This window comes from Apteryx rowi, unplaced genomic scaffold (assembly GCF_003343035.1).
Source record: "Apteryx rowi isolate R43461 unplaced genomic scaffold, aptRow1 scaffold_133, whole genome shotgun sequence".
Lineage (NCBI taxonomy): Eukaryota > Metazoa > Chordata > Aves > Apterygiformes > Apterygidae > Apteryx > Apteryx rowi.
In genome coordinates this window covers 1,515,405-1,543,162 of record NW_020447564.1, presented here as the reverse complement: position 1 = coordinate 1,543,162, position 27,758 = coordinate 1,515,405, and the positions used below count along the sequence as shown (strand labels likewise).

General features: G+C 43.5%; 1 protein-coding gene across 1 annotated transcript in view; it reads right to left on the bottom strand.

The window, feature by feature from the left end:
- RFX4 (regulatory factor X4) overlaps window positions 1-27,758 on the bottom strand; it is a 98,588-nt gene that overhangs the window by 69,586 nt on the left and 1,244 nt on the right. Inside the window, exons 2-3 of the mRNA XM_026056842.1 lie at window positions 8,551-8,637; window positions 490-550 (exon numbers count right to left, since the gene is read on the bottom strand). Coding sequence (XP_025912627.1) covers window positions 490-550; window positions 8,551-8,637 — 148 coding nt within the window. The remainder of the gene's footprint in view (window positions 1-489; window positions 551-8,550; window positions 8,638-27,758) is intronic.

The window sequence follows — 27,758 nt, the reverse complement described above, 5'->3', positions numbered from 1 at the left end:
CCTAAATCCACTTTTTTCTTCACTAAATTTCCAAGAAGATTTTGACAAATAAATCAGACCGTAAAGTCACTTCTTCTGTCCTCGTCTACCCTAAATTACAGGGATCTCATTTCAGTAAAACAGTCTGTAAAGGTGGGCTCCATCACACACTGAAACAATCTTGAGTCTTGAAAATATTCATTCTTTTTGTACTAAACATGACAGTAATGACAAACCACAAATCACCAAGTGAAAAGGTGACAAGTCTGCCCAGTAGACCTTCTAAACTGTATCAGAGCTTTCCGATGTTCAAAGAAATCCTGTAGGAGCACGGCAATTTTGGAGCACTGTTATAAAGGATGCTAATGAGCAGACTAAACATGCATAGTGAAAGTATCTTTAAAGCTCTAAGATGTCTTAAACCTCTATGCACTTCAGTTGGGGGAAAAAAAAAAAGGATAAGAAAAAGCACTAACAGATTTTTATGATTTTTTTAAAAAGGCATCTTACCATTGCAGAGTAGCTGGAGTTGAGTGTGGTTTTGATGCTCTATTATTTTCTTTTTCCTCATCTGTTAAGAAAAAAAATAACTGTGTAATTTAAGTGGGAATTGCTCAAGCATTTGTGTACTGGTAAGGAATTTTCTGTCCCAAAATGTTCAAGCTTCAGTGTTTTCCCCAAATAATGGCTAAATTCTGGAAACGAATATAATGATGTTCCCTAAGCTAACATCCATAAATGCTGCTTAAGACAATAAAGCTTGCAAACATCACGGATAGCAGGAGCAGAGTGATGCATAGGAACAATAACATTGGAAAGCAAAAGTTTATATGAAAGACAGTGAATCTTGGACCTCTAGTAGCATATCAGAACATAAAACGACTATCACCCGCTTCAAGGAAACAGCTGCTTTATCCAAGTTTTGTCTTAGATGAGGCATTTAATCTAATGGGTTCATTCACTGTTGTGATCCTAGTGTATGCTATATGCTAGACGTTTGTAAATTTACAAGGTTAATGCTGAAAACGAAAAATTGAAATTAAAAGCATTCTATAACACATGCTATTTCTTTTCAGATAAGTTTTCTGATTGTACTCCAGATTAACTGTCTCCAAGGTAACTCTTTGATCTGCTTACTTTCTAAAAGGCTTAATTAAAGATTAATAAAGAGAAAAAGGATGAAAATAAAACTGTTTTAAAATATTGGATTTTTCCTGGTTCACATTAATTCTTTTGAAAGACTGAAAAGAACACATAGTATAAGTCCTATTAAACTGCGGTTTGCAAAGCATAAAACACATAGTTGTAAGGGAAAGCTGAGAGTCTGAAGCACAAACAGCCTCTCCAGAAGGGTATTCTCTGGGTATCGAACATAGTTTGGTATTTTTACAACTTTGTCCCCGATGAAAGCGCTAAGCGCAGAGGGCTTTGGTATAGCTAAACACCGAGCTGAACCACTGTGTCCATGAAGCACATCGCAAAGCTTCGTTTCTTTAGGTGGGCAACTTTCAGAAGCCGCTTAAGCGAGCCTTTGGGACGCCGGGCCGTAAGGGAGCCTGAGCAGGGCCTCCGAATATCAGGCCCCTTTGGGAGGTCTTTTGTGCAGCAGCACAGCCAAAAAAATAAAAATATATATATATATATATAATAAAAATCACGAGAAACCAACCACTCTGGAAAACACTGCAGGCGGGGCAGCTTGGTGGGGAAAACCCCGATTTACGGTTACGGGCAGCCACCTCGGGCCGCCCCCTTCCACATCTGCATGACAATGGCGCCGCTAATGACCGCGCTGCACGCTCCTTCCCGGCCTTTCAGGCCGCCCGGCTTTTATTCAGCCTACAGGCCCAACATACACATCTCAAACTGCTTTTAAAGCGTGTTTTTCGTTTGTTGCTCCTAAACAGACAGGCCCCGGTAGGCAACAAACCCCCGGCAGGCACCGGGGCCCCGGCTGCCGAGCGGCCGACAAACCGCCGAGGCCGCCTGGCTGGCCCGGTGCTTTCCCCGCCGCCGCAGCAGCGCTTTGAAGCCACGGGGAGGGGGAAAATAAAACCGTTGCAGCCCGGCCCCTCTCGGAGCACCGGTGGTTTCGCCCTGCGGACCCGCCAGGCCTCCCCGGCTGCTCCCCGGGGTCAGAGCGAAGGAGAAAGGAGGTTACTTAGAAATGCTTCACCTCAGGAAAGCGTTTAAGGGGGCAAAGTGCCGGCTGGGGGAGCTCCCCCCGCCTTTTAGTAACAAAAACGGCGCTAGGGATGGCAGCCCTGCAAGCGGGCCTCGCGCCTGCGATGGCGGGAGGCTGCCAGGTGCCGTCCGCGGCCCTGGCCCTGTTACAGGCCGCGCCATTTCCAGGCCCTTGGCATTACGGGCAGGGGGAGGCCACCGCAAGGCACGCAACAGCGGCCTGTGCCATCGCGGTATGGGCAGCACACGGGTGCCCACGGGTGACCCCAGGCCCCGCCACCCTCTTAGCTTCTGGCTAAATTCACAATAGGGCAGTCTCCACCTCATGGGGAGATTTTAGAGGGCGACAAATTTAAAAGGTTGAAAGCCACCGATCTTAATAAACTAAAAATCTGAAGTCCTAAACTGTCCCTCTGCCTGTGAAAGCAGGAGGCACTAGTCCCCCTCAAAATAAAACTTCTGGTTCTCTTTCAGATTTGGCAGGATAGCATGGAAAGGTCTATTTTTAGATGGCTTTCATCTACGCTAACTGGATTTAGTTCTATCACACTGTGACTCTAACAGACATGGAACCGATATCTAGATTACACAATATTGAGTGTCTACACCCCATCCAGCTCTCCCCCAGCTGCTGCTTATTCACTTCAAGACCTGTGCGCAGGTGCTTTATCTAACCTGCCCTCAGACACAGCACAAGCTACCCCAGCTCAGCGCCTCCCAGAGAAGGATCTGTTTTAACAATGCATCCATTAACAGCAAGATCGTAACCTGCGGTTTGAAACTCCTCCTCAGCTACCTCCGCTTCCTGGGGATCCTTCTTTAAGACCCTCCAGCATCCCCCTCTCATTGTCCTTTTAAACCAAGGAGGAGAATGATGAACTTGGAACTTGTTCTGATACGTTCTTTGGACATCATTTTCCATCAAAGTATTTACCCAGGGAACAACTGGATTTTCAACAAAACTGAAGTTTTCCCAAGCGTTAGTGCTTGTCTCCCCCAGAATGAAGTCTTTGTGTTAAAAAACAGAACTTTTCTGTTTTCTGTCACTGGATCAGCTGTCGGCCAAAATGTTTCTCATTTTCACCAGTTTTTGGCTAAAATATTTGATTTCAGAAGAAGCTTCACTTCTTTTTTTTATTAAATGGATAGAAAGAATTGAACCTAGTTGAGGAGCAGAGACCTAGAAATAATAACTTTTACTATTATATATACAAGCATTTTATTCTACTTTGTAGAGTTTAACCATATAATCTCATCAGATAACTGAATTGCAGAAAATAACAAATATCCCTGTTCCTCATATTTAGTTGCTAGCAGGGTACTTGATGGCCTCCCCATTGAGCAGGGAATGTTTTGTGCAACTCTTGCCTCAGGACCGAACCCAGATCTGTTTCCACAGCAAGAAAGAAACAAGGAATACTATTTGGCCTGTCATTTGATCAGTCCCCCCCTAAATACAACACTGTAGATTAAAACGAACCAGTACTTTTTAAAATTCAATACTTTAAAATTCCCATCTATCTTGTGAAGAAAGCGAATAAAGACACTGAAAAGAAGTCTTGTTTCAAGGCACTGTCAAAGAACAGAGCTCATGATACTTCACCATCAAATGCAAAAGGACTTGAAGCCATGAGGAAAATCCCACTCCTCGTGCATAGCTGCAGGAATTCACACATACGGCAGCTGCACAGCACTTCACAGAGAAACCTGTTTGCGAGGAGCAGATCTAATAACTTCACTCCACCAGCAGTTACATATGCAGTAGTCCTCCTACTGACTTTCCAAGTAAAGGTGTCTCAAGCTGCCTGGTCTGGTAGAAAAACTGGTGCTCATCCCAAGCTGAAATCATGTCATAGCTTATATAACTACAAGTAAAACTCTCAGACAGCATGGAAGAGGCCTCTCCATCTTAACATTATCAAAGAATAAGATACGTGGGAGAGAGAGACATTTCACTTCGATCACTGAAAATCATGTCCCTTGTCACATGAGCAGTAAGCACCAGGCCTTGAAGTTTTCTCTTTTATACACCTCAGAGAAGAAAGATGGCTTCTCCCACCTATTTCCCTGAGGTAGGAAAGAAGAACTAAAGGGAAGAAAAGAGATTCGAAACCGGGATCCTCTGACTGCATAGGAAAAAACAAAACAAAACAAAAAAACAGCATTGCTCCCCTCCCAGAGATACCAGAGAACCTTTTTCCTTCCCAGCTTTCATGGAAGTTTCTTTGCTAGCACTTTTTTTTCTTGCAAAACTTTGTTTCAAAGCTGCCAGAGAAAAGCTTGGCCTGTATCTTGCATGTGTATTGTGGCTCATCCTGAACTTTCAGTAATATCCTCCAATTTCTTCTGTCTTGGGGTTTAGGTCCACCTTCAGGGATTTCTTGCTTCTCAGAGCAAGACGTGGAGACAAATCAATGGGAGCTGTGCTCAGCACCTCCGAGCAGCATGCCTTAAATGCAGCAAGTTGAACACCATCAATGTGAATACCCAGCATTAGTGGACACTTTTTTAAAATGTTGAAGCTGATCTCTGCCATAAACTAAGTGCAGACAAAGCTCTGATTTCCACTGTGGAAATATTAGAGCAGCCCTTTACTTTCCAGTCCTGCCTGTGTGTGTCTAGCAGGACCTCTGAGGAGCTTACAGTATGTGGTATCAGAGGTTTTTTCTGGGCAAAATCCTGCATTTGGTTCAGATAGCTCCACAGCTTCAGATGAACGGCCTCTTACCCTCTTGTTCCTGCAGTCCAGGTTCTGACTGTTCTCAAAAGGGATCTGCCCTTTGCTAAAATGAATTAAGTGGTAAGAAGAAGCTACCTTGCCTCTTACTTCCATGTAGCCATAAATAGGATTCAGGCTCCTTAGCATGTATTCCATGCTTTAAAAGGAGTGGGATTTTTCTAAAGCCTCTGAGAAACACGGGAGCATAATTCTAATTCAGTAGGTATGACCGGAAAAGAAAGGATTTTTTCCAAAGAAAATTTCAACAAAAATCAAGTAGTGTTGGTGGAAGGGGCGATTTCAAAAATTTCAGTGGAAAAATTAGACTTTTTGTTCAAATGAAAAACTAAAAAAACCCCTTAGATTTAATGATGATTAAGAAAAACCCTTTTAATGGAAATTCACTTTAAGTCAAAACTATGATTTTCCCCTCAAAAAATCTATTTTGGGGAAATTCTTTATTATGGAAATTCTTTGCTATGGAAAATTTTCTATTTCAACCAACTTGAACACTGACCCTGAACACTGTTTGTGAAGTACAAGAAGTAGGGTCTTTTCTTTTACATCTCATGAACTTTCTACGCATTTACATTTCTGAATACACAAAAATTGTACAAGCAGCTGCCTTTCCACTTTGTCAGATAATGTCATAAGACTCTCTCCATAAAAAATTGAAGTTGAAACTATCATAATCCTTAAACTGTATTCTTCCATACCCCTGTTTCAACTTTTCAGAATCTGGTTGAACGCACAGAACAAAGAAAATATTTTCTCTTTCAGTTATTAGATATGGGATTATACCATTCTCTTTCCCTGTGAATCTTTTGACTAACATGTAGAATAGAGAAGTGGCAGAAAAAGAAATGTTTAGAAAACTGGAAATTAAATAAAAAATAACCTAGAAGTTTTATATTAGAATGTAAATGCTGTGTTTCAGGGAGAGGTCATAATAAGCTTCAAAAGGGTAAGAAAAGCCCCAAGAAGCAGCGAGATAGTGAAAATCCACAGCTACGAGTCATTACTTCTTTCACACTGTAATGCAGGGGTTCAACAGGCCTGAATGAGAATGGAAAAAGATTGCAAAGGACCTCTCCCTTCTGAGATGCAGTTCTATAGCATAATCCAACTATAGGAAAGGAGATCAGCAGAACTATAGCTCTTGCTCTAAAACCCTATGAACTGTAAAAACATCCAGAAAAAATAGTTATGAAAGCAAGCACAGTACTCAGTAAGGGCATTAGCAGATCACAGTGGAAATTCTCATAGTCTTCAATGGATTCAAGGCCAAAACAAAACAAAACAAAGTTTTCCCTGGTAGGGTCCAGCCAACAGCTACCTAAGGTATTTAGAGACAAAAAGACAAGAAGTCAAGAGAAAGATGGATGATGCCTTATTTTGGCTGCAGATGAAAACTAGAGCTCCACTTATTACTGTAATTTGACCACTGTGCATAAGGCTACGTAACTTTTCTCAAAACATTTTGCCTCCCACTGCTTGTACATGTATGACACAGACTGGACAAAGAGCAACATGATGGTTTGGAAACTTCTTGGTTGGGGTGTGGGCACTGTTAGAGAAATGTTAGAGAGAACTCAAGGGCTGAAAAAGACCACGTAGCACAATGCTTTCTTTGGTGAAACTTCTACTTTGTGCTGGTTCCCATAGGTTATTGATCTTACTGCTGGGCAAATGCTTTATTTTTGCTTCCTATTCCCTCCTCTTCTCCACCTGCACCACCCAAGAAAAAGGATGATTTTTCAGGTGAATTAGTGCACACTGCAAAATGCTGGTACCAATGAAAAGGAAGCAGCTGGAGGACCTGACTGTAAATAGGAATCTAGACAAAATCAATTCACTTACATATTTGTTTTTTCAGTTTTAAATTTGCTGCCTTTCAGTATCATCAATTGCACCTTAATTCCAGTACTACAAAACAGAACAAGCACCCACCCTCTTTTCTCAATGCTGTTCTCTGAAACACCTGCTCTTAGTCATCTTTGCTAAACTACACAGATTCACTTCTTACCGTCCCTGTGTGTGGAAGCTTTCCCATCTTTGCACTTAAACTATAGTCTCCTACAACAAACTGCCACTAGTTTTGCTACAACCTACTTAGGGTAACAGGTCTAGAACAGAAGACAGAAGGAGACTTATATAATGACATTAAGTTTTTCCTTTTTTTTCTTTTTTTTTCTTTTTTTAATTAGCAGGCAGTGCTGAAAAACGACTTTGACCTTACAGTCTTGAACTGTTGAGTCTAAGGAAAAGCTCACTACAGTCACTATGACTGAATCCTAAATTCTGCCTCTGTTAAGAGTTTGAAGTCACTTCTCATTCATTGAGGGTGATTTCCCTCACTGTCTCGGTATCATCAGACAGAGTGAAATGAATTTCATAAATCTCACAGGTTCTTATGAAATGCAAATTAAGGTTTTTTGTATGCTTTTTGTTTTTGTAAAATCACTACCATTTTATTTTTAGAGAGGAACTCAATTCAGATTCCTTAATTTTTTAAAAACAGAAAAGAACACCTCCAAAACCCAAACCTGCCAAGTTTTATTACTTTTCTTTGGGAATTCTTATTGAATGTTCTCAGCTTGGGAGTTGTGAACAAACATCATGCTTCTAACAAGTTTTTTATCCCTCAGAAGAGATACTCCCTCAGAAGAAACCCCGGACAAATAAAGTAGGGCCCCAGTGTAGAAAATTCTGTGAGCCACTAAAATATTGTGTTGCAAGGCATGTAACTTTACAGTGACATAAAAATAAAGTAGTGCTCCTAAAATTTTAAAAATTTCAAGGGACATTTAGTAATTAAGATTTAATTAAAAACACACTTCTTAAATTTCTGGGTTTGAACATTATAAAAATGTGAGTCTTTTTGAATTAAAGAATTTATTCTGCATTAATTTGTTGTAACATGAACTAATGAAGTATAGAGAGGGAAATTAACCTGAGCAGTATTTTGCTCTAGTCAAATTAAGTAGAATATAAATTGCATAAACAGTGAAAACTAAATGGTATACTAAAAATTGTCTTAAAATTTTAAAGCGAAACTATTAGGGTTTTTTATGTTGTTTTAGGATACTTTTAATTACCTGCTTTTGTTCAAAATCTAGATCTAAAACTACTATAACTGGAGGAGATGAGGAAAAATATCTATTTTTAAATCAATTGGATTTATAATTGTTTCCTCTCATTGATTAAAAAGGAATCATCATCAGGAGATAGTTAATATGTGATTTTTTTTAATCTGAAAATAATTATTTAATTCTTCAAACAAATACTTTATACATGTGATTCAATATGCTAATATTGAACAATAGCATGATTTTTCCTGTATTACAGTGTTCACTGGTGAGAAGCAAAACACATGGTTTTTTACTCATGAACTAATACTAACAGCACACTTTAGAGGTCACCCAATTTTTATTCAGTGACACCCAAATTCTGCTAGCTGTTTTAACTGATAGTATTATTTCCTTTTAAATAATGGGAAATAACAAATATTCCAGCAAAAACATTTATAAAACTATTGGATATGGCAGTGAGTTGACTCTTCAAGCTACAGAGTACCAAAATATCACAAGGATGTAACAACTTATATAGGAGGAAATTAGGACTTGGATATGTTCATGAGTATTTTAAATTAAAGAGAAGTTACTTACTTTCATCATTAGAAACATTCCCCAGAGAGGTGTGACTGGAATAACGTTTGTTTTCACTTTCATTGAGACATCGTTCAATCCAACTCTCTGCAAAACAACAAAGTTGCTCTTTTTTGTGTTTGTCTTTGCATAAAAAATAAATTTCCAACATATAAAATTAAATAAAGCACCACAGTTTTCAACAGATGGTGCTTTGCAGCATTTCTGTTAAAACATGCTCAGTCTGAGGTTATTTATCAAGAAAATCCTTTCTTGCTTTCAAATTTAGCTGTTGCTTTTTAGTTTATTCTTTTAATGACAGAGGCTGAAACACATCCACATACATAACAAAACCTCTTTAGGATGTTCTCTCCCCTCTCCCATCACATGATTTATATATATATATATATATATATAAAAGTATAAATATATATAAATATATAAATAAAAGTCTCAAACGAACAAATGAAAAACAATCTGCATTAATTCCTAACTCTTAAACCAGCAGAGACTTATGCACCTGAGTATTTCCACTAGTTTTAAAAGGATTCTTCATGTGTGTAAAGTCAAGCATTCTCGTGAATTTTTGTTACAGTGGGGCTCAGACGGTTCTCTCAAGTCAAGTCCTATAACCCTATTCATCCCGGTGGAGCCTTGGACCCTGCTGAGCTCTTTTCCCCACCACTACAAGTGTCCCACATTGTAAGTCAGCAGCCACCGAACTCCTTGAACCTCTGCCGTCCCTCAGTGGGTGCTACTCCCCTCCTGTCCTCACACCTTACTCCCTTCCCATTCACCCCAGTTGGAGGATGTACAGCATCACAGTGATCTGACTCTGCTGCTCCTCTCTCCAGACACTATATCATTCGCCTTCTGACTATTTCAGAGAATGCACCAGGCTCTATGGAAATTACTGTTAACAGGTCTTCAGGGCAAAAGTTGCACCTTGCTGTATGTATGTAATACGAGTCCTTCAGTTTGCTTGGAATCCCTGGATATTGCTATAACAAACCAACCCTTATCCTCATGAAATTTTTTTTCAAGGGCACGCACACAGGCAGAAGTGGGTTTAGACCCACAGAGTCCACTGGAGTCAAAGCAGGAAAAAGAAGGGAGAGCTGGAAAGGCCCCACAAACTACAAGAGGAAACAACACTGATGAGTGATGAGATACACAAGAAATAAAGTGAAACAGGCCTTTCTGTCAGCAAAACTACTAGAGCCAGAAACACCTTCAAAAAAACAGAAACAGCTGCAGTTTCCTTTCCACACGCCACCCCACAGACACATTGGGCTACCTGCACAGAGCAGTCTTGGGAAAGCTGTCTGTGTGGTTTATAGACAGTAAAAGCATTACTTCATTTCAGAATTAGATACCAATAAAAAAATACATGAACAGTCATGGATAAACAGGTCCTGCAGAAAAATGCTTTGTATACCCAGGCAGGTGCACAAACACACATATATTCCCTTTCACACACACTCTCCACTGCCACACACACAAAAAGGCAAAGGCATCTGTGTAGCAATTCGAAAGAGTATGGTAAGAGGTATTCTCCTCCTATGGTAAGACGTTATTTTCCAGACCCTGCCATGAGACCCCAAATACAGTTGCTCTCCACGTTTCTGATTTTTAACCAGTGTAAGCAAAGTTATGGCAGCTCCAGGCAATTCCCTTCCCTCTGTTTCTTTATCATGTGTCCACAGCGGAACACGCTGCAGTGTTGCCTTCATCAGTGCAAGCATGTACCTGAGCACATCTTCCTCATGGGATGTTCACCATCAAACTGCCCTGAGGAGTCTCGCAACAGCACTGCCTCTTCCCAATAGCTTATTCCTTTGAAGCAGGGCAGATTCCCCATACTTCCCCCCAAAATAGCAAAAGTAACTCTTGTTGTCAGTAGATTTTTCAGGATATTCCTTTTTGCATCAAATTCAACATGGCCTTGTACAAAAATCACTCTAAGGTCACTGACACAGCAACTTAAAACTTCCCAGCAAAGTCCATGTTGCCTAATCAGCCCCTGCTTAGCTACTAACCCACAAACCTGCAGTGAATCAAACTCAAAGGCTTTATCATCTCATGCTGCTCAGCTGCTGCAGGTGGGGGGTCTACCACCTCCTTGTCTGAGGGCCAACACAACCCTATGGCTGTCCTGTGCCAGATTTCCTCTACTGCCCTGAAATTGAGCTAAAAGTATCCCTTCTTTCCTGTTTTAAGGCTGCTGGGGACAGGATCTTGGGTCTTTGCAGATTACTACGAAGTGAAAAGAAACTCGCTGCTGACGACTGCATCCAAGAGAGGTGCAAGAAGCCTTGGGAGAGGTTACTCTACCTCCACCATCTTTCAGAGTACAGCCAGGGCTGTATATAATTCCTTTGGCTTCGAGCCCAGCTGCAGAGAGTAAAAGCAAAGGCAGTTGCCAGTAGTGCCAAGGAGAGACCCATGCCCAGCTCTGCCCTTTCTTTTCCTCCCTCCAGCAAGAGCTGGGAAACTGGGGCTCATCCTCTTCCCTCGGCAGTGGGGAACTGCCAGCAGCCATCTTCAGTCACGTTCACTGCCTAAGTAGTGGGAGAAAAAGCTTTTTAGGGGTGATTTGATAGCAATTTTCTTGCCACCATCCTTGTTCACACACTGTCTCTGATAAGCACATATATGCCCCTTTTCATTGGTAAAGAAGGCAGTTTACACTGCAAGCTATAAAGTCTCTGGAGTGGAGCACAGCTACTGTTTAATTATGTGCTGCAGCTAGTTTGGTCCTGAATCACCCCAGTTCAGCTCGCTGCAGCCTGAGTCTGGCTTTGTCTCTGCAGCCTCGCATTTAAATAGCTGATAGAAATTCTTCAAGCCTGAAAAGATACATGACCTGTCTGGCAGCAAAGAATGATGAAAACTAACTCTTTTGATCTAAAATGTCAAGCAGTTTTTGGCAAATTTGTCAAATTATTTGGCAGATGACAAAATGGAACAAAACCAACTAGCTGTTTAAAAGCAATAGTATCTGATGAACTGAGTGATGTAAGTATACGTAAATAAGTATGCTAACAAATATTTTAGGTTAATAAGTAGATTTTTTTACTGTTTGTTTAAAGAGAAAAATTTTTAGAAAGCTTTTAACTCCTAATATTAATAAGAATGCCTTCCTGCAATAAAAGAAAATGCAACCACAGTTTTGCTGAAATTTAAAATTTTCCTTTCAGGAGCCCACAGATGCCAGATATGATAGCACCTGCCCAAAATAAAGGAAAAAAAGACAGTGAAGCCTGCAGGTATCAGCTTCCTAAGAAAAACACAGAGCAAACAAAATGAAAAATCAAAATGAAGTCTGATTTTCAGACAATATTGCAGAGTTAATAATGTTAAGAGCCTGCCCCAGTGTAATGAAACCACTGAGTAGAGCCCTGCACACTGAGTGCTCTTGCCCTCAGTAGACATGGCAATACGTCCCAGCCGTGCTGGGGACTGTCCCAGATGGCCCCAGTTGCCAAGCTATAACAATGGAGGAAGACACCCATGGCTTGGTGTCTCTAGTCAGATGTTTCTTTACTTGCTCCCAGGCTCTTGCCAACCACACTACACCACTGTTCTGGACAGGCATTGAGTCACGTGGTATGGAAATTTTTATAGGATTCCAGCCCGAATTATTGCTCTCAGACCTTACAAGCTTCTCCTAGCTAGGATTTCACACTGGGAAGAGTCACAGAGTAACAGAGAGCTCAGGTGCTGATTAAGCAGAAGTGCATATCAGACCCAATAACAAAGATGAACTGTTAACACAACATGTAGAAAACCCAGCCTTTTAGTGGGAATTGTGATAGCACAGGAGAACCCTGTGTCTCACTGTGTTTTTGCTACATCAAATCTTATGGCATTTTGCCTCCCTGTTCCCTCAGATTCTTTCCCACCCTGGGCCCCAGCACACTGCACCCTCAGCTGCACCAGCACAATGGTTTGAGCAAGGATCAGCACTAGCTAGAAAACAACCAGGCAAGAAAATATATATATATCTAAAATTAGGTCAGTCCCCCAGTGTAACTGGGGGCACAGTGAAGGCATGTTATTCAGTACAGGGAAGGAATTAGCCTTGGAGCAGAGTTGGGGACAGGAGGAGACCCTGATGCTGAAGACACTTCCTCGTGCAATCACAGCTTATGTAGTACACCTTGGGGTGCCCTGGCTGTTGACTAGTCACACTTGTCCCAGCACTGCTCGTTCCCACCCCCATGCTGCCTCTCTTCCCCTTGGTTATGCCAGAACAACTGTATGTAGGGCCAAAAACTGTCAAACCTCCCCTCCCTATGGTTGTTTTCAGCCTGATGCATTTGTTTTTGGCCTACAGCCCTCCTATACATGCCTTTCCCCAGCTGTGAAGTCCCTTGCCTGGTCCTCTCCAGCCATGGAGATCCCGCAGTGCTGCTGAATCACACCCTTCAGAGGCTGTGTCCATGTGTGTCAAGGGACACATACTGCAGCCGCATCACAGTGACTCTGCAGAGCACTACAGAAAACTTTACAGTCTTGTTGGTCAGCCTCATGGCCCCACAGACAGCTGTCCTGGCCCAGATGGGGGGTGCTGGAGGGGCAGGAGCAAGCCGACAGGGTGGAGTGGGAACTGCAAGAGCCAGCTCCTTCTGGGAGAGAGGGGCACGAGTACTGAACAAGGGAGGCTTGTCAAAGTGGCAAGCCCCAAGAGGTGCTGTGGCTCAGGCCAGTCCTCAAAGGCCCCGGGTAGTCTTAGGAGAAGTTTGTCTAGTTTTTACTGGAAGATAACACAGCTCTTCCTGCTTCTGGCAGAGTTTCACCTCCTTCTCCAGGAAAAAATGCAGATACTCCTCCGTTTGTTAAAAATACATCTCAAGGCAGGCATGCTCCTCAGCTGGGAGCCATGGTGCTAATGGAGGAGCATGCTTGGCCCAGCTCTGGGGCCAGGTGTGATGAGTCAGCCCCACTAACCCTAACTGCCCACTGTCCAGGCATCCAAATCCACATCCCCACGTACTTGCATTCCCTGCGCGTATGTCAGGGGTGCTGCTGAGGCATGCCCCCTAAAAACCATCTTTGTGTGGTGAGAAAAATGCTGTGTGGCCACAAGCTGATAACTCTGTACTGTGACACAGTCTGCAAAATATTACAGTCTTACCAGCCAAGAATGCAAGTTGAGTGTATTTAATGGTGTTTGGAAGAGACACCTTTAAATACTATATCAACCATTTAATTTTGCAAGGATCAAAATGAATTATAATGGAGCACACAACTATGTCCCTCAGCTTTACATTTATTTTCATATTTTTGTATACTGTTGAAGACATACCTTGTATGTTCTGCAGGATTTCAGCACGAGAGAAAAAGAGAAGATTATTCAAATCACAATCATTTTTCCAATGTCAATTTTCTTACAGAATAACTTGAGAATGATCATGATGCAAACAAAATAAAAAATATAAACCATTCCCAATGAACTGGTGGAAGATGAATTTAGAAAGCCTATGAAATTACTCCTGGTCCTCACTTCCCCCTTCTCCCTTTGATCCTAACCTTGATAAGACTTATAAATTCACTGAACCTCAAGCATGACAGTATTCTTCTTCCATTAGATGTGTCCACCCACACATTTAACAACAAAAGTTAAAACCAAACACATCTTTAAAAGCTAGCAGAACAAGAGGCCTGCATGGCTGTCCCTCATCCCCACCAGTTACAAGGCTCCTCTCTCCATACTGACAAGCATATTTTTATTTATATGTTGTTTCAATGATGTGCTAGGAGGAAAGGCCTGGGACTCTCCAAAGCAGGGACAAACACAAGAGAGCTGCTCAGGGGCGGGAGCTTTCATGAACTATCAGGAAAGAGGAGCATGAATTTTTTTTAATATCTTTTTCACAGATTGTCTCTTTCAGAAGACTGATAATTCAGAATTACTTCATTGATGTTTTTCTCCCCTTTTCACTTAAAACAGCTGCTGGAGTTTCCTTGTGGTGGATGAAAGAGTAACAGAGAGCCTGCTGCTGGAAGACAGCTTCGAGAAGCTTTTCCCTCCACTGCCCTATTCAAGGGGAGAAAAAACAGTGGAGGTGCCTGCATATGGCTCTATCTTGTTTGTGTCACGGTTATTGGCTTAAGACTTCTGCAGCCCCAAAAAGAAAAAAAAAATTTTTATTCCTCCCACATACGTATGGCCACAGCCAGAGCAGCATGCAGGGCACCTGGGCGCTGCTCTATGGAGGGGAAGAGGAAGTGGCCTGCTCCCAGCCGCAGTGGTGGTCCAGCCAGGAGGGCTGCGAGTTGCTGCAGCGTTAGGTCCCTCCCTGTTTTCACAGACTCCTCTGACCTTCGAGAGCCACCGTGGCCCCCTCAGTGCACAAGCAGGGTGGCAAAAGCAGTGGGAGCTGGAGGGTAGTGAGGTACAGCGGGGAGGGCAGTGTACCCCACGCGCCACTGGCTGCAGCCCTGCGGGCATGTGTGCACTGCGTGTCCTGGAGGGAGATTAAGAGATTTTAGGGGCAGAATAAAACTCCGTGGTTGCCTAAACTGAGCTGCATGTCACCTCACCTCATTACCCTACAGTGGAGTAACTAACTGTACTGGTTTTTCCCCAGTTATGCCATATCCTGTGATCTGGTTGTGATCATATGACTGGCATAAATTTGAAGAGCTACTTTTTGCTGAAATTGTACTAGGTCAGAATCACCATGTTCTAGAAAGATAACCAATACTTCTAATTCTAGAAAGATAAACAATAAGGCTTTTGGTAATCACAGTACCAGACTTTGCACAATCAACATACACTTATTTCACCACAGCCCTAGCAGTTGCACGTAAATCCCTCTCATAAGCCTTCAACTCTAGATAGGCTCCCCTACTGTAAATTTTAAAGCTGTTTGCCAACAAGCATGATAATTTACTTCCTTCAGCTCTGCACAGGGACCATGATTTATTCCACAGAGGTTTGCTTGTCACTGAAATAGAGCTACCTCTGAAATAAAAATTAGAGATTAGCCAAGACTCGAAGTCCTACTCGAGCCATGTACAAACTTGGATGGCAGAGCTGCAATAGAGTCTGACTCCTTACATTTATTTATGGCTATTACTGTAACATTTCCCCCAGTTTCTCACGGCAGGTGTAGAACAGAGTACAAAGTAACTGTGAGCAAAGATTTATAAAATATAGATACTGCAGATATAATGGGACCACCAAGCTTTAGTGAATTTACAAGAGGTCTTACTGGAAAATGAATACTCAGAAGTGATGACATACTTAATTTTAAGTCCCTGTGATGGAGGAGGAACTCCTGTCATACATACGGAGCCTTAGTACCCCTGAGCTATTTGCTCATCATTCTCAGAGGGAGGAACTACACATCTTTTCCTGTAGTATCTCTTTGCCAAGCATCTCAGTACTGGCCTGACCAGCAATGCTGCTTAGCTGCTCCTCTGATCTGTTAGGCCAAGAGAAAGCAGCTGCAAACAGCAGATCTTGTTGGTAACAGCAGCACCTTGATAGTTCAGGAGACTGAGTAAAGGTTATGGAACCTCCCATTTCCAGTTTGTGAGTCCATGATACCAGCCAGGGATCATTTCTATCACAAAGTTTTTCAGTAGAGTTGATGGGGTGATATTCCACCTTTCACTTTTTAGGAGAGCCACCACCATGATGACAGTTTCTTCTGTTGTCTGTCTCAGAGTAAATGCATGACCTATCAAGGCTTTTCTCTGTAGAGGTTATCTTGCTGCATGTGGTCCAAAACATCCCACCAGCCCACAAACCCTTTGTTCATGCTGTCTGTGTTGCATCACTTCTGTGGGCAGAGAATTTTAACCTTTAGAGCTGTTAATCTCATCATATCTAAACAGTCTGTCTGCTTCGACTATCACATAGTCAGTGCACTGCAAACCTAGTCTCTAACTGGCTCACTAAATACTGTTGTTGCACAAATTGAAGTAAAGCAAAAAATGAATCAATAAATCTAATATTTTCTCTGGTGCTAATGCGACCTATGCCAAATTAACACTTCAATGTCTTGGATCAATTGGTTGTATCAGCTTGGAAGACAAATCACTATTTTAAACAGTCTCTTTAAGGCAAAAGTGACTAGCCATTTCTCTCAGGGGTAATGATCAGGAGCTAAAACTTGAGTCTGACCCTTCGACTATTAAAAGTTTGCTCTAGTACCTGCTGCACATGACACTTGCTCTGAGTAAAAGCAGGGCTCATGCTCTGATTCTTCCATATGCCTTGCAGCACAGCGCTAAATCGCGGGTTGCATGTACATCTTTCACCGGGGAAGTGTACTGTTGTATGCACTGCTGGAGCTTTTAAAGGACTGCACTGGTCAAAAGAAAGCAAACAAAAATCATGTGATGTCTGAAGCCTCTATCCACTGTAAAACCAAGACCTGAGCAAGACCTCCTAGCCCAGTCTCTGCACAGTGTTATAAACAATCGTATGCCTGTGAAATGACAGGGCTTCGCAGCCCCTGGCACCCATGCAGGGTGTTGAACTTACTGAAATCAACTAAAATCAAGCAGAACAAGCTATTATGGACAGCTAATCAAACACACAGGGATTTTCTAAGATTTAGGCTTTACTAGATGATGTAATCTCCCACCCTCCATGGGCAAATGAAAGGTTTGTTAGACCACATCAGGACTATCTTCCAACCACTATTCCCTCAGATTACTCCATCATATAGATACTCCTTGTTCACCAAACAGCTCTTCTTGCCTGCCAAGGTGGATCTGCCCCATGGAGCCTGCTTTTGCTCCTCTCTGCCTTGTTCGGTGTCATCAGTTGGCAGGGCACATATCCTTCAGTCACTGAGCGAGTGCTGTCAGGAACATCTTCAAGCTCCATAGGAAATCATGCCAGTGTCCTCCTTGGTTCTGCATAGATATCTTCTGCTTTTCCAAGAGACCTGCTCCTGAGGGTTGACAGTGACACATGGCCTTGGTGCAGATGGTAGAGCTGCTACCCTGGGAAGCTGCCAGATACCTTGGTGTTTTGTTTGCTAATCTAACTTTTTATTTCGCTTCCAACAGGGCAAAATGTCGGGTGCTCTTGTTGCAGTCATTTCTTTTGTTCTCATTTCTTGGCATACAGTTCTCCTGGAAGCATTTCAGGGTTAATGGACATTGGTCCAGGCCACTTACTAGATGTTGGCAGGAAGGCTTTTGTCCTTCTGCCTGGACTGATGATTCTGGTGAAGCATCGTGAGATTTGCCATGATATTGTAAGAATGCAAAGAATGGCTCTCATGAATTTGCAGAAGCTCTTTTGTTTTGTTTAGCCAGGTCTTTGCTTCTCGTACTGATTTTTCTGCCAACCCATTTGATAAGATATATTACAAGATTGGCATGCTGTGTTTAAACTGTTATAACAAAAAGCATCATGGCTCATCATCTTTTAACTCAACTAAAATCCTTGGGAAGGAAACTGCAATTTGTCTTGTTACTCTATGTGCTATGTAAAATCTCAGATAAACATGATACACTGTAGAAGTGTGCTGTGAACAAGACAGAATATTCTCCATTAGAAAGTTGCATCCCACATGTAGATCAAGCACAATCAGGAATCTTAGAATACAAGATTCTTCTGCATATTGCTTCTGGTATTTAGAGCAAAGTCTAAGCTATATCAGACAGGACTTCTCAAGTGCTGTCTGTTCCCTTTTTTGCAATCACATATCATATTGCTATCATATTTCCAGCTCAGTATGCATGTTAATTGGGAATAGCCCATTCCATCTCCCAGTCACACACAGATGCTATTGATCATTTTATTTTGAAGAGTAATTTTCACCAGCCCAGTAAATAGCCACTGTTTTTTGCCGCATGAAGGCCATTCTTCATGTAACAGTGAGGAGAACCTCACTGGGTCCAATTTCAGTCCAGTGACATTTCCTCACTTTCCCCTACAATCATTCAAGCTAGTGGCCTAAGTGACACCAGAATCTGACCAATTCAACTTTCCCAGACCACTTAACTTACATGGTTAGGCAATGTATAGCCAATCTTTTCATCAACAGGATAATCACACTTGTTGCATGCTTTCCAGGCACCAACTCTGCATACAGCATGCTGTACCTTTATGCTTCTACAACATGATGTATTATAGATCTTCAGTCCATCAGGGTCTGCTGCATGAAACAATGTGGATATCATCACTTTCCCTGATTTCTCTGCAATATTTTCTTCCAAAAAAATGTAAAAGTGCTCCTTCATTACTGCCAGACCTGTTCTCTCCCAGAATAAAGCCCAGAGTCTCTTGATGCACATTTTTCCCCAGGTTTCATAAACTTTTTATGCTGTACGATTAACGTGAGACAAACCGGAGAGCTTATAAGAGGTCTTCATAAGGGCCTTCACTTCTGTGTGCCTCCCACAATGTCTCTTATGCTCCTGCCCTGTGGCAGGGGCCAGTTTCTGCTCGGGTTAAACAGAAAAACTTTTTCACTGTGAGGGTGACAGAGCACTGGAAGAGGTTGCCCAGAGAGGTGGTGGAGTCTCCTTCTCTGGAGATATTCAAAACGCACCTGGATGCAATCCTGTGCAATGTGCTCTAGGTGACCCTGCTTGAGCAGGGGGGTTGGACTAGATGATCTCCAGAGGTCCCTTCCAACCTCAGCGATTCTGTGATTCTGTGATTCATTGGTGCCACTATGCATGAGGAGACAGGGAATCCTGAAATCTTTAATTCAGCTCTGCTTCACCAGCGCACAAGGCTAGAGTCATTTGGCTGTATGGGAAGCCTGTGACTCAACAAGACACAGGATTTGCATCAAGAGCCCATGAAATGCTTCCCTCTCTGCCACAGGAGCTGATGAATCCAGTAGACAAGCCAATTTGGCACAGAAATGGTAGTGCATCAGTAAGACAGGCCCACAAAGATGACAAAACAAAAAGATGTGAGACATGGGTGGGAGATGCAAGAAACACTGTCTGTGGGGCTTGGGGAGGGGAGAGAAGAGGCAAAAGGCTGATGGCTGGAAAGGAGATGGAAAAGGAAGGGGAAACAAAAGGGTGACAGACAGTAACTGTAGAGAGATTTTAAAAAAATACAGAGAAAAGAGGACAACTCCACAAGTAATGGAACCATGGTAAATCTTTCTCATCAGAAACAGCTCCCAATCAGATAGATTGAGAGAATGAGAGAAAAAGACACAGACAGACACATACATGCAAAGCAAACTTAAGTGTCAGGATGCAGTTGTAGCAGTAAGAAAGAAGTAAGAAGGAAAGAGATACTACGTTTACTGGAACAGTGACCATTTTTCCTCACATTATGCACATCTATGCCAAATCTAGCAGCGGTAAGTTGCTCACTACTGTCAAAGGGTGCAGCCATTACATTACTCACAACCATTTTGTGAGCAAATATGGCACGAACTAGACAGAAACAAATAAAGAACGCTGTTTCTTTCACCTTTCAAAATGCACCCAGAGACCATCTGCACACCAAAATTAGCAGACAGGGCATTAATAAAGCATCACAGCATACTCCCATGAAGACTGGTACCTCACAGAACGAATCTGTGTGTACCGAGCAAGCATTTCATACTGTTAAGTTTATGACATAAATGTGCTTCTGAGAAACTCTTCACCCACACCTAATGTGCCTAGACTTACAGATTCATAAACCCTGTGTGACTTTAGTTCCTTCCACGCTGCCTCTACCCTCCCCTTAGAAAGTAGTATGGAAGTAGACCAGTGCTTTTAAAACTATGAGCCTGGCTTTTCTGGGAAGCCTCCAGTCTCCTCTGAACAATGTGCTAAGCAAACTCAGGGAGGGAACATGAGAAAAAAGAGGAGTCTTCTTTCCTTCTTCTTCTTTTTTTTTTTCCTTGACTAAGACTCACCAAAACAAGAGTCTAGTATTGAATATTCAGCACTGAATACTAACTGCTCAATAGATGGTCTGTTTGCAGAGCTCAAAGTGGAAATGACCCAGCAAGGAGGAGAGGTGAACATGCTGCTCCATCCATGTGATTAAAATGCTGTGTAAATGCAGTTCCCCCTTCCTAGTTCTCCCCACCTCTTTTCAATGGAGGCCATTTGCTGCCCCTACCACAACTCATTTAAAAAAAAATGTTTGCATTAGAGGGGCCTCCGTGCAAGTATTGTCCCTGTGACGCTGTATTTAAGAGAGGAATGTTAGCTCCAACTTTGGGAAACCTGCACTGGACAGTCAACCAGCCCAGGGGGATCTATTATTACCACCTCACGTGAGAAAAGGAAAACAGAGGGCCCAGTTTACAAAGGAGCAGAGCACCTTGCCAGGTCTCCCGGTTTGCAGACCTGCATGAGGCACAGATTAAATCTCACCTAGCAGCTGCCTTGTTCTGCAGTGGACCTCAGCGGGCTCTTTTAAGCTCTCCTCCCCTGAGCGAGGGCATTATGTATTGCACAGCGAGTGCCCAGGAGGCCCAGTTGGGTTACGGGCCAGTGTGCAACACAACATGCCTTTTAGCAAACATGCCATTTGAACACAGCTTCTCACAAGGCCGTATTTTCCTTGGTATGAAAGTAGAGCCTGTTTTCACCTTGGACCCTGAGAAGCAGCCCTTTCTGGAAGCAAGATGCACAGTGCAGACCTGTCATACTGAGGGTGAGATTTGCTGCTTTGGCTCTCACTTCATGTCTGTCCCCTGTGGGATCTCCGTCTCACACACACACAGCACCACACATGGCTCCTCTCCCACTGACCTTGGCGTGCCAAGCGGGTTAGCCAACAAATCCCTGCCCCGCTGCTCGGCCAGGTCTGGCATGTGGGGACCGGGAGCTGAAGTGCCGTGCAGAGGGTGGGAGAGGCACCCTCCAGCCGCAGCATGAGCTGATGGACCTGGGCAATACCCACCACGTGAGCAGACACAGCTGCGTGCCTACGTCTGTGCCTTGACATGCAGCACTTGCAAGGAGGCCTCTGTTTCCACCTTTGTTTGCACCATATTTTCATGAAGTATCAGGTCACTGTCACCTTGGAGACTGGACGGGAATTTCTGTCTCCCCTTGCTAGGTTTTGTCAGGGGTAGAGGGATGGGACGGATTTTGCTTTCCTCTGAGCATTGGAGATGGCCACAGCTAGGAGCAGGGTATCTACAGAGCATGTTGTAAAAGTTAATAGCATGAAATACTCATTTGCTTAATTAGGACATCCTGCCACATGTTCAGGGTTAAATTGAATGTCAGATCTGCAATGAGGTGGGAATCACACCAGTCAGACTGTTGAGAATTTTTTTTTCTTTTCTTAGAAGGATAGGATTGGGTCTACTTCCCATGACCATCTCGTAACTTTATTCAACAAATGACCTGGTTCTGCAAGAACCTACAACATTAGCAAAACCCACAGACTTTCCTGCTCTTCTCCTCCAGCACATGGTAGCTTTTGGTCTTTTGCAGAAGACTGCACATTTATTACAGGGTCCTGGGAAAAGTCACGGGTTATGAGGAAAAGATGTTCTGCAGGGCCTTTCAAATGAGATGTACATCACCAGCGCCACTGGGACCGAACACCACGACATGGGTGGTTCCTCCCAGCACAGGATGCCAAGCTGGTGGGATCTCACCAATGCATCGCACTCTCCCTCCATGCTGCCTTCTCAGATGAAGCAGCTTACTTTCATCCCCAGTAGGAAAAAGGTTGTTTTAGCACTCCTGAAATAGTGTAGCAAGTAATAGGATTCTATAAATCTAGTTAATCCTTCTACTACTGCATTTAGTGGTATCAATATTTACCCCTAAACTTGGCTTTTTTCACTGTGTTTAATTCTCTTTGCCACTGCATTTCTGTTTGGTTATTGCTTTACAAGTTTAGCAAAGCTAACTCTGACTTTACAGATGTATACAAGAACAGAAAGCTCATGCCTGTTATGGAGAAAATGATCATTACAGTGTTTGGTCGACTTAGGGGACTCATTTGCAAACTTACAGGCATGTAAGGCATTTTTCATACCAAAAGTTCTACTGAACTTAACGTGAGTGTTTACAAGCCTTGCCTCAAGCCCTGCCAACCCAAAGAAAATGGCTGTACTGAAGAAAATAGGATAAAGAAAATCTGTTAGTATTTCTCTAACCAGTGAAAATTTTAAAATACAAGAAAGTACAGGTGAACAAGAACAAATCCGTTCATGTCTAGCAACAGTATTCTAAAAACAGCAATAATTTCTAACACTCTAAACTTGTAGTCCTTGTTCCCAGGCAAATCTCCTTTTTTCTGGATATAACCTCAGCAAGTGAATCAAAATCCCTAGAGAAGAGGACTTTGTGTTTCAAAAGTGTTTGAACCATAGGGTTCACGAGAACCCAAAGCTCCAACGGGAATTTTGCCAGAATAGCAACCACTGAATTAGACCACCGAAAGCCTAGAAAACCTACAAAATCCCGGTTACGTCCCCAGCTTGCTGCTTGGGAATTAATGCCTCTAATTCGCAGTGCTCTATGTTTCAGAGAATTGCTCATTCGGAGAATGTTCTAGCTGTCGAAAAATGTATTGTTCTCCATTACCATAATATTTGGGATCCCATGCAAAAAATGCTCAGGATAAGCTGCTAATTAATTGTGAACCCATCATTCACAGCTGTGAATTGATTGCTTGGTTCCTGTAACAAACTCCATTTCAGAGAAATTAAGTTCACTTTCCAATAAGGGAAAACAAAGTGTTGCTGTAGTTGAAGTGAAGGAAACGAGACAGTGCTGAGCCCTGCATTTCAGTCTTGAGGCAATTTAAGCCGCAAACGAGCTTTTTCTTCGTTACTGGAGGCAGTGGGAGCCAAGGCTCTTTTTAACCCTCTCCCCTTTTCCTGATTTCAAGTTTATACTTCTCCCAACCACTTATTTATTATCAGAGACTTGAAATGTGGCTCTCACAGTAATCTAGAAGGACCCTGTCCCTGACTTGAAAGCATTTCGCCACATTTCACTGTAACACTGGCTAGTGTTTTATATCTAATAAACTGCTCCTTCTGTAAACCTCTCAGGAGAAAATAAATGCGAATGAAAACAAGGCAGGACTGCTAGTTGTGCATGTCAAACAGACGCAATTAAGTTATATAAGACATTCACAGCCATTAAGGGAGATCATTAGGAGCTAACCCTATACACCTGCTCTTTTTGAGAGAGCAACACACACCTCCACTCTGACTTCAACAGGTGTTTGCCTTGTGGAATAGAAATTGCAGGATCAGGACCCTTCTCTAACAACAAATTATACTGCAGTTTTACACCAGCCTAGAAACTCTCCGACACATACGTACAATTCCGCAGGAATGGAAAGATGTGTGTAAACACATTTTTAATGCAGACATAATAATAATAAAAAAAACCCACACTACAAAGACCTCCATTGGCTTAATCATCGCCAGATACTCTTCCTTCCTACTCTCGCTATCTATAGGATCGCTCAGCCAGCAAAGATCCTTTATGCTATCCATCTTCCTAACCAGAATGTTAGCAATCAAATTCCCTCAGCCGCCGGGGCGCTGGGCTCCAGCAGGGTCGGATCTGATGGGGTATTCATTTCCCGACACAATGCAACAAATAGAAAATCCAGCACAGATGCGGGGAAACAGACAAGTGGGTGAACGCAGAAAATTCACCAACTTCAGTGCCCGTGGAATTGTGAGCTAATTATTTGGACTCTAATGTCACATTCCCAAAGGATGACCTTATATTTGTATTAGTTACATGACAGTCCACCACTGCTCTAAGGGCATTGTTACAAACCAGCAAGCCCGGGCTGTATTTAAGGCCACCTCTGTAAAAGTCGTCATCTGAGGAGGTACCGATGTTTGGTCACCGCATGGGTTTCAGTGATCCTAGCACTTCATCTTTATTTTGCTATGGCAGAATCCTACGTATGGGAATATCCTCCGAGGAGATGCACCCCCGCATGGCCGTTCTAACTTTTAAAACACTTGCAATTTAAGCTAAAAAATGCAAAGGAACCCATTCTGAGATGCTGCAGGTTTTATGAACGCGCTAACCTTCGCCTACACACTCCCTGCGCTAGCAGCTGAAAACAACCTTATTTCCTAAAATTGGACAAGCCAGTGACACCAACAGAATCGTGGAGCTCTATCCCGGGGCGTTGCAATAGTTACTTTCTGTGGCACAGCTCTAACTTCCCTTCACAAGTGTCTCAGCACGAAACACTCTCCTTTTATCATTTTCAGAAGTGCTCAACAGATCTTTTGCTCGACAGAAGTTTACTACAGTAAAGGTGTGGCGGTGGCAGAGCAGCTAAGGCCACAGAGTGCTTTACAGTCTCACAGACAGAAGTTTAATGTGTCTGAATCTGGAATCTCTTCTTTAAAGAGTGTTTCACTTGGATAAAATCTTGAGGATTGCAAATCCTAAACTGTGACTTAAAGAAATAAAATAATTTCCTATAGTTGTCTAGCTGTTCATATGCAAAATCTTGTTTTGGTTCTTTTTCCTTTTCGTGCATTTAAAGACCTTTTCTTAACTGTAGGTAAATAACAGATTGCAGAGCAGTAAAAACTACCACAACCCCCTCCTCCCCCACCAAGTATTTTAGAATTAATTCAAGAGCAGACAAATAAATCACAAAATCATTCTCTGAGTCAAACTTAGAAGATGAACTCCTTAGCTCAAGCTAATGCTGGCTAACTCACAAACCTCTGAAAAATCCCCAAGGATTTTACCAATGTCTAAATAAACCCTCGGGAATAAAGACCTGATTCAGTGCTAGGACTTGCTTTTAGACCTCAGTTCTGTTCCCGCTGAAGACAGAGCGAGCTCTGACTGCCAAAGGTTGGGCCTCGGTGTGCAATCATTGCCCACAGCAACTCCACAGTGAGCAGGAAAGAAAACGTTTGGGGTTTTTGTTGTTGTTGTTGTTCCATTTCTTTCATGTGTGAAATTTCATTTTAAATCACGTAAGGTAGACAGTAAAGTTCCACTGTATAAAGAACCAGTGGTATTTCCTTCACATAACTGTATCGCATCAAATTTAGGATTCAAAAGGATCATGGGATCATCTTGGCTGCTCAGCAGGTAAGAACCTTTATAAATACAAATACTGGCACCATAAATCACATTTTTACTCGAGTATGAGCTAGGAAGAAAAAAGAATAGCAACATCTTCTTTATCCATTAGAAATCTGTTACCATAAGCAAAGCATACAGTTTTCAGCAACAAAACAAACCGCTTGCTTGAATCGAAAAATCCAGACCTAAGATTGCAGGCCCTCAGCACTATACATGTGTTCTGAAATGTCACCACTGCTTTGCCAACTAGCATTCCAGGATTTATTATCAATATTGGCAATGCCATTAATTGAACCAGGATATGAAAGCCATTAATTCTCTTCAGTCTGTGCTTATATGCTAGATCCTTTATAAACGGCAAGCGTATAAAAAAGGTCATCCGCTACGGCAGCAACACCCAAGTACTGATAAGAGCGCAGCCCAAAATCAGCCCGACACCACTCCGTGTTCATGTCAGGCTGCAGAAGCCGCTTTTCATGGTCCACCTAAACTGTTTTAAGGGCCTAATCCAAACGTCCTTGACAGCCCTGAAAGGCTTTCTGCCGATTTTAATGGGGTCTGGATCAGCTCCTAAAGTCTCAGCTTCACATCCCGAGCATCTCATCCATCTAGCACTTCGAAACCGGCGGCGTTTTTGCCCGGCTCCTGAACCGAAAGCAGCAGGGCTGGTTATTGAACCACGCAGGGAAGCTGCACGCCGAGAAAGCGCCTCCTCTCCCCCCGGAGCCCCCCCGTCCCGCAGCGGGACCTGTGCAGCCGGGGGTGCCGGGGCCTCCGGCGCCCCGCAGCCCCGCCGGGCCCCGCCGCGGGCGCGGCGCCGTCGGGAGGGGGCTGCGCCGCCGCCCCGAGGCGCCCCGGGGCGCCCCGTCGTCCCCCCCCGCCCCGGCAGCGCCTCGCACTCACCCTAGCGATGTCACTAGGGGGGGCTGCGGCTATGGAAACGCCGTTTTAAGGCTTGAGGTCTTCTGCAAGCTCCCCCCCGCCCTCCGGGGCTCCCCGGGTGCTGCCCCCCATGAGCCCGGTGGGCTCCGCCGGGGAGGAAAGGGGGCCCCGGGGCTGGGGGGCGGCGCGGCGCTGCGGCGGGCGCGGGGCGCCTGTTGCGTTTGCCCGCAGCGCTTTTACGCCGCCTTGAAACCGCTCTTCGCCGGGCGAGGCTGTGGGGTGCGTTAGAAGAGGAACTTTTTCTTCTTTCTTTTTTTGTTTTTTGTTTTTTCCCCATGCTCCCAAATGCCCAGGAATCGATTTAGGCTTGGTGACAACCCCTCTGGGTCACTCCCCATCGGCTCTTTCGGCTAGCAGAGCATTAGCTAAACTAGGTGAAAGCACACGAGACTGCTGTGTAGAGGTAAATAAACCCAGTTATTCCCGCGCCTTAAAATTAGAGCCGTAGGTGATTTTTTTTTTAATCACGCTGTTTTAGGGAAAAACTGTTAAGGGAAAATTAAAACATGACCGATATATATTTTTTTTCAATGAAGCCATATTTCTCCACAATGCAAAAGGATCTTTACATAACAACTGAACCTCAGGAGAAAAGCTAATTGGATTAAGTCCTCTGAAAGGGAGGTTAAGGTGTCTGAATGAGACAACTGCAAAGCTCCACTTTTCTTGCTATCTGTTTAGCAAGACTAAAGTGTTTTCCGATTAATATTATCTTAATCAATCATGTTGCCATTTATTATAACCATACTGAATCCAAAGAACGAGTAGTATGGAGGCTCTGCCTGAGGATGGACTACTGTGAACTCACGGCTAGAAAATTCTGGGGGATTTGGGTGGGGGTTTTTTAACTATTTTTTTTCCTTTAACGGCCGCTTACTCCCGTGAACGAGAAATTCCCCGCCGTGGCCGTAACTCCGTCCCAACGGTGCTCGTGGAAAGAAGGGCAACTTTGTTTTACACCCGAGTAGCTGCTGCGCACGCTGTGACCGAAACACAACGATTCCTTCCCCACGGAGCACTTTCCCCCCGCACCAAACGGGCCGGTTTTGTCCCGGGGCCCCGGCTGTAAACGTGGCCCAAAACAGGCTCGTTTCGCCGCCGCGAGGGGCCGAGCGCGGCTGCTGCGCTTCGCCCTCCGCGCCGGCACCACGCAGCCCGGGCACGGCGGAGCGGCAGCTTTTCTTTTTTTTAATAGGTGTTTAAATTAAAAAAACAATAATAATTGCTCGGGGAGGGAGGGAGAGGGGTGCCCTTCTGGCCGGCCGCCCGCCCGCCGGGGAGCGGCG